At 45.1% G+C, this 7,730-nt stretch overlaps 1 protein-coding gene across 1 annotated transcript; it reads left to right on the top strand.

The window, feature by feature from the left end:
• Positions 1-5,124: 5,124 nt before the first annotated feature.
• On the top strand, positions 5,125-7,132 carry Tal2 (TAL bHLH transcription factor 2). The gene has a single exon (XM_041657695.1). The coding sequence runs from the start codon at positions 5,146-5,148 to the stop codon at positions 5,470-5,472; it is 327 nt and encodes a 108-aa protein (XP_041513629.1). The 5' UTR covers positions 5,125-5,145; the 3' UTR covers positions 5,473-7,132.
• Positions 7,133-7,730: the final 598 nt, after the last annotated feature.

The raw sequence follows: 7,730 nt of genomic DNA on the forward strand, positions 1-7,730 counted from the left end.
ATAACCACGCCCTGTGTTGACCAACAGGAAAAAGTAGACCAGACCCATAAATGCATCAGTCTCTCCAGTGCAGTGCTTTTAAACTTCGTTGTGTGTCTTCATTTCCTGGCGATATTTGGTACAATTGCAGGTTACAGGCCGCTTCTCCCAAACTCATTTAGCGGGTCTGGAGCTGGGCATTGGGATCAGACGACACCTGTGCTGGGATTTGAAGAAGCACCCGATGAGTTAGCAAGAGTTCTAAGCTTTCGGGTGCTTGGCAGGAAGAGGAGGTTGGAAGCAGTATCCCCTCCCCTAAAGCCTCGGACAAAGAGGGGTCCTCCTTCCAACATTGCTCCTTAGCCGCTGCACAAGGGAGGGTTGATGCGGCAAAACGGGGAGTAACTGGCGGGTGTCCTCGGCGAAAAGCGCCCCCTCCTGCCGCCAGACAAAGGGCGGTGTCCTATAAAGGTTGTGACAGAGGCTCTGTGTCCAGGCGAGGGCGCACACGGACAGCCGAGGTCTGCTGCGACAGACGCTGTGACAGCGCGGGCTTCCAGCTCCTGGGAAGAAGTTGACCTAAGAGAGCGGGAGTGGGCAGAAGCAAAGGGGCCACCGGACAGACCAGAGAGAAAAGAGAGAGATGTGGCCACTTGGTAGCAGCCACTTAAGGGACTCTTTAGGTGACCAGGGAACTTTAGAGGGGCAGAGACAGACAGTGGCGCGGTACTAGGGAGCCTGTCTAGCCTCCTAAGGCACGTGTGTTGTCCAAGCCGTGTCCGTGGTTAGCTGGAACCAGCGCCAGTCCCCTGCAACCCAGAGCATCTCCGGGGCTCTTTATACCGCCGCCAGCTCTCTCAGCGATCCTCCGATACTTTGCAGATGTGTAATTTCAACCTCTAGATGCTTTCCCAGACTCCCGAAATAACATATCGGGCAGGTTTGCCACGGTGAGATGAGGTAACTTTTTGTTTTTTAAGAGTGGGGAAGGGATAGCTGGGAAATAGAGGGTTCGCAGACAAGCTGCAGATTGGACAGAAAGAGCAGAGACGTCAAACGCGAGCAGGCTGCGAGGCACCGGTGTAAAGTGCTCCTCGGCCGCGATGGCCCCTGGACTCAAGAAAGTTGTTGAAGGGGACCGCCTCAGTCCGCTCGCCACAAAGAGGTATCCAGTGCGCTCGACTGACTCCAAGCTTTCCCTGTGGTTGCTTAAGAGAGACAAATGCGATAGTCTGTAGAGAGAGTTCTAAGATCTGAGTGTATGATTATGTGTGAATGAGCATGAAGTGTACATCTCAGAATCGCAGAAGCTGGGGAGTGGGATGGGTTAAATAGATGGGAAATCGTCCTTGTACCGTTTACTTTTTAATTTTTTAAAAACTGGTATAGAAAACTTTTAAAATTAACATAAAAGGCGTTTGATATCATTGTAACATTTTCAAATAACCTGTGATTTAGTCATTTCTTTCCCTCATCTCCCACCACCTGCTACCGTCATTACACCCCCTCCAACCACACACCTGTGTAAGTTTTATTTGGTATTTTTTTTTAACGGAGAGGAACTGTGCCTAGTGTTGGCTATTAGACTCCATTCCCAACCTAGCTCTTCAAACCGCTGTCCAGCTTTCTTCCTATGGCATATCTACACTTCCAAGAAAACGTTGTAGGAAGAGACAGATACAGAGGATAGAGTTGCAGTAGAGAAACTGACAACCTTACGGGAATAATAATAAAAAGAACAATAAAAGACCTGTGTGAGCCTGAAGGCCCGAGGATAACCCTGTAGCGCTGTTAGCTGCAGATGTTTGTACCTTTCCAGTTGGTCTGGGGTTTGTGTCCAGGAACTGTGGACCCGGAAGAGCACATTGTCTATTTGCAACAGTGGACACCTTCCCTAGGAGCGTAAGTAGTTTTCTTCCCTGAGTGTTACCTCCACCGGCGACAAGAGAAAGAGGTTGTACATTCTATCTTCATGGTGTATTTAACATAACGTCGTTCAGGTGCTTTCTACAGCACCCATGCCATAGTGAAATAAGTTGTTCAGGCAGACCTTGAAATCTTTTTTTAATAAAAAAATTTTGTGTGTATGGGTATATATGTGTGTGTGTGTGTGTGTGTGTGTGTGTGTGTGTTTGTACAACTCACATGCCTGGTACCCAGAAGAAGGGGTAGGGTCCTCTGGAACTTGAGTTACAAACAATTATGAGTTGCCATGTGTGTTGTGGGAGTTGAACCCAGGAGCCATAGATGAACAGTCAGTGACGGTAACCTCTGAGCCATCCCTCCAGCACTTAAAGCTTATACTTGACTTGAGTCTATAACCCTCCGACCCAGGGATATGTGGCTAGAATTCGAAAGCTCTATGAACTTGGATAGGGAGATATTATATCTTAATTTTCGATTAACACTTATTCTAAATGTAGTATTTCCTCTTTTTACAAATATAGCTGATAAAGTACATTAATATTCACATGGTTCTAAATAAAGAAATCCATTTTTATTTCTGTCTCAGAATAATGATATTAAATGCATTAAATACATAGACACAGACCATTCCCTGTGTCTATGTATTTGATGCATTTAAAATCATTTCTAGTAGCTGCTCAGATACTATGATTTAAAATATAATAATATAGTAGCAAAAATGTATTCTAAGACAAGACAGTAGGGGTACGTTTGTCACTAGTGGAAGTCCCAGATACTTGCATCTCACATCTCAAATGCTGTGGATCTTTTAAAAAAAAAAGTCAAATGTCATTTCTTAGAAATTATGGTAGTAAGTGTAGTTTTTAATGTGTTAAAAATTAAGCAAATGTATTACCACACTGCATTTTAATTTCAGTATTTTAATAACTACCAAGTAGGACTCATTATTTCCTGTATTTTAACTGACACATGTAAAATTTTGACAGAGGAACCAATACATATTTAAAGCCACTGTTCTGAGAAGACTGCAAACCCAGGCTTCCCTGGACCACCAAAAAGATTCGTGGTGCAAAAGTGAAAAAAAAAAAAGTTAATGAACCCCAGCCTAGCGGGAAGCCTCAGTAGTGACACTGATGTTTGCCCTTATTTCACCATCTACCCATGGCATCTGGTGTGAAATTTCCCCTCTCTTAGTTTGCTCTGAAATCAAGATTAGTGGCAATCAGTCCGTGCAACTGGAAAAAAAACACTAAATGCAATTTTCCTTTGATTTAAGAAGTATAGTGCAGCAATTTTCCAGTGGCCTCTATTTTGAGCTTTTCCAGCTTGTTAAGTTACTGATTTCTATTTCTCCCATGGAGAAGGAGAGTCAAACACTCGAGGCTAAATCAACAAGGAATTACCAGGCATCCCTCTGATGGCAGCCTACATTTTAGAAGAGTCTTTCTTTTTACTTTCCTTTCCTTTCATTTTCTTTCCGTTCTTTCTTTCTTTTTTAACTGATCCTTCTGTCTGTCTAGTACAATAGACTCCAGCCGTCTTAGAAAAACACCACAACCAGTTTACCCTGCCTAATCTTCTTTGCTCTCAGCTTGAAAAGGACCCCTACTCCCCATGGGACTAGAGTTGACTTGGCAGTGAGCTAAACCCTCTTTTGATAAGACAACTTTGTCCCTCAGTTCTGGCCAGTTCCAGTGTGAACAACCCTAAGAGTTTCCTTCCTGTCTTCAAATCCCCTTGATCTGGGTTTCTGTTTCAGGTATAGTTGGGGTAACGTCCTGGGAACATGCTTCTATTGTAGAACCAAAGGCCGAAATATTCAGAAATAACTCAGGCTAGATACAGGGTAATGGGGCAGTGCACGTTTCTAAACAGGAAGAGACCTAGTCCACAGGCCTGATTTACAGGGAGGTGTGGTCTCCTTGGAAGCCTGCTCTAGCATGTAGGTGTGCTGTTTCTCTGCTTCTACAGAATCTACTTTCCTCCCTCAGGTAAACAAAAGCAGCTTGCTCTTGAGGGTCCAGTCGTACAATAAAGCCATGCCTTGACCCAGGATGCAGTTCTGAGCCCTCCTCAAGCATCTGCCATAGGTTGAGAATACACATTGAAAATGGATTTGACACACCTAACCTATAGAAGATCACTTAGACCAGCATCCCTTAAAATTGCTCAAAACACCTTAGCCTACAGTGGGCAAAATCACCAAAGCAAAGTCAATTTTATAAGAAAGTAGGACACGCCACATATAATTTATTGAACACCTCGGTTCATGAAACACTAGCAGCACAGCACTACAGCTCACTCCACTGATGGTGCAGCTGACAGGGAGCTGCAGCAGATCCCAGGGTCTGCAGGGAGTATTACCCTATGCTGTGAAGACTCATATAGACGGGGTTATGAAGAGGCTGGGGTTATGAAGAGGCTGGGTTCTCTCTCTCTCTCTCTCTCTCTCTCTCTCTCTCGGTTCTCTCTCTCTCTCTCTCTCTACACTACAGCTCACTCCACTGATGGTGCAGCTGACAGGGAGCTGCAGCAGATCCCAGGGTCTGCAGGGAGTATTACCCTATGCTGTGAAGACTCATATAGACGGGGTTATGAAGAGGCTGGGTTCTCTCTCTCTCTCTCTCTCTCTCTCTCTCTCTCTCTCTCTCTCTCTCACTACAGCTCACTCCACTGATGGTGCAGCTGACAGGGAGTGTGCCACTATGGCCTGGCACCTTTGCTCTCTTCTGAAAAGCTCTTGACACACTGAACATTCACACCCAACACTTCCCGGGCTAAACATATACTTTATTCACGTGTGTGCGCAATTCCATACTGTAGGTGATTTTGGTCAACTGGGAGGGATAGGTTGTAAAGGAAATAGTGGGGGTTGGCGATGCAGCTTAGTCAGTGCTGCATGGTCAGCATGAGGACCTGGGTTCAATCCCCAGCATGCAGAAACCAAAAAATGGTGACATATGACTATAACCCTAACATTCAGTAGGTAAAGGCAAGAAGAGCAGAAGTTCAAGGTCATCATTGGCTGCATAGTAAGTTTAAAGCCAACCTGGAATACATGAGATCCGACCTCAAAAGAGGGGGGCAGGGGAGGGATTAAAGGTAGTTTTGTAATGGTGACTTCTAAACAGTCCAGAAGAAAAGGCTACAGTGTTCTTCTTTTGCCCTTTCTTGACAGAACATGTGATTTAGGTCTTGGCCACCAAAGTCCCTTTTCTCTCCCATCTCAGGAACCTGGACATGACCAGAAAGATCTTCACAAACACCAGGGAGCGGTGGAGGCAGCAGAGTGTCAACAGCGCCTTCGCCAAGCTGAGGAAACTCATCCCCACTCACCCTCCAGACAAGAAGCTGAGCAAAAATGAAACGCTTCGCTTGGCAATGAGGTATATCAACTTCTTGGTCAAGGTCTTGGGAGAGCAAAGCCTACAGCAAGCGGGAGTAGCTGCTCAGGGAAACATTCTGGGGCTCTTTCCCCAAGAGCCCCACCTGCCAGACATGGATGAAAGACTTCTACTCAAAGACTATGGAGTTGCTTCCCCTGGCCCCAGCCGTGAGGCTCCCTAGGGTGGCTATGACTGTCAGTCACTGGGGCACTATTGAAGAGTTCTGTGGTTGTGTGTGTGCTATGCTATGGAGAGGTGTGACGCAGGAAGTGATGGGGACAGAAGCTGAGAGCCGCAAGGGGCTTGAGGAATGTTGTTGCTCTAGCCTCATTACCCCAGGACTTTAGGCAGAAGAACTTGCTCCGTGTAAGTGTGCGCGAGACGATTGCAAAACAGCAAAACAACCGTTAAGTTTAAACCGCCGCCTTGCTCATGATTTCAGTAATGAGGATTTCCTTACACTGGATCTCAGAGGAATGAATGATGCTTGTTGCCCTCTGAATATATTTAAAAGTTTGCTTTGAAAAAGGAGATGTGTCTGATTGAGGGTAAATACAAGAAGCCTTAAGACTGAGGAATGAAATGGTAGCCACTGTGGAAAACCAACCCCAGAGAGGCATGGGTCATCTCTGGAGGGATGTCCCTTTGGGCAAAGCAGTGAGGATTCTGTGGGTGGAAAGGCTCCATGTCCTTCGACCTCTATAGACTCATGATAACCTACTTGGCTACATAGTAAATTTGAGGTCAACCCGGAATACATGAGATCCAGCCTCAAAAGAGGAGGAGGTCAGGGGAGGGACAAAACACAGATTTGTAATGTTGACTTCGAAGTTGAGCCTCTGAAATCAAATAGTGGATTTTATTCATTTGAAGAAAAACCCTGGTAATTTAGGAGATAGACTTCAAATAAGTTTTCTTATTAAAAATGAGCTGGAATGAGGGAGCAAACCCCTTAGTTTGACACATTGGGTACTAAAACTATTAATGCAGCCTAAATTCCTGCTGACTTAACAGTCCTGCACAAGTCAATAATTATGAAAAACACAAATGTTGGCATTTCACATTTTGCTGCGAGCAGACAAAAGAAATAAGGGACCAGATGCTAATGAACTTGCTAATGAACCAGTACATTGAAGACCAGGGAGCATTGGCTGGCTCTTAAGCTGGGGCGGGGTAGCACCCGGCAAACCAGTGGAATAGTGTGGATGCTCCAGTCCTCACTCCACACCATTCTGTTCCTCATGGAACTTGGATTCAATGATGAACCCAGCAGTTGAGCCGTCAAAGGCAGATGTCTATATCTGGGACATTTTATTTCCCCAGAGTTCTTTTGGCTTTATGATTGTCCAATCATAGGTGGGAGAGCTATGGATTGTGGTTAAGAATTTACAGTGTCTACACAATACAGAATTTAAATGTCCCTCTGGAAAGTATTTTATTCATAGGTAACCACATCATTAAGGTCGATTTAGCCAATGCACTTGTAGCACAATGGGTTTCCCTCTAAGTCCTTTGTTTAACCTCACTTGGTTCATTTCCCCACAGAAACAGTTAGAGACAGGGAACCATAGAGGCTGCTGGAGTCCTTCCTTCCACCCTAGAGAGTATATCGTTCGCACCAGCTGTGGGAGGTTCAAGCTTGTCCCCTATTTACCAGGAAGTGGGACATTTCTAAGTTTTAATGGTAGTTGTCAGTTAAGTCCCACTGCCCTCACATCTGGCATTAAATAAAGTACATTTGACAGTGACTTTGTTTTTAAGGATTTTTTTTTCCTCCAATTTATTACGTATCAGTGCTCTACCTGCAGGCCAGAAGAGGGCACCAGATCTCATTACAGATAATTGTGAGCCACTGTGTGGTTGCTGGGAATTGAACTCAGGACCTCTGGAAGAGCAACCAGTGCTTTTAATCTCTGAGCCACCTCTCCGGCCCCAGGGACTTTGCTTTTATTTAGATTCTTTGAACATGAAGAAAGCACGGAGGCCCTCAGTCCCTAGATGCAATTTTTTTTTTATTTTTTTTTATTTTCGAGATAGGGTTTCTCCGTAGCTTTTGGTTCCTGTCCTGCAACTAGCTCTTGTAGACCAGGCTGGCCTCGAACTTGCAGAGGTCCACCTGCCTCTGCCTCCTGAGTGCTGGGATTAAAGGCGGGCGCCACCATCGCCCAGCTTAGATGCAAAAATTTTGCTCTACACAGACCACACCCACTTTCCTGATTGCTGGAACTTAAGTCTGTGCTCAGAGGGGGGCTCCCACTGAAATGCTTCAAGGATCCCAAAAAGATGTGAGGAGGTTGCATCATCATTACAGTAAACAAGGGGGACACTTATTTAAAGAAACCCTAGAGGAAATCCATTTGTAGGCGAATAAACCTTTACAATGTTATTATATGGGATGTATTTATTCAGCTTTAATTTTCTGTATCAAGTTGAATTAAA

The sequence above is a fragment of the Microtus oregoni genome, unplaced genomic scaffold (genome assembly GCF_018167655.1).
Source record: "Microtus oregoni isolate MIOR12 unplaced genomic scaffold, Mior012 000008F_ref0000371, whole genome shotgun sequence".
NCBI classification, from domain to species: Eukaryota; Metazoa; Chordata; class Mammalia; order Rodentia; family Cricetidae; genus Microtus; species Microtus oregoni.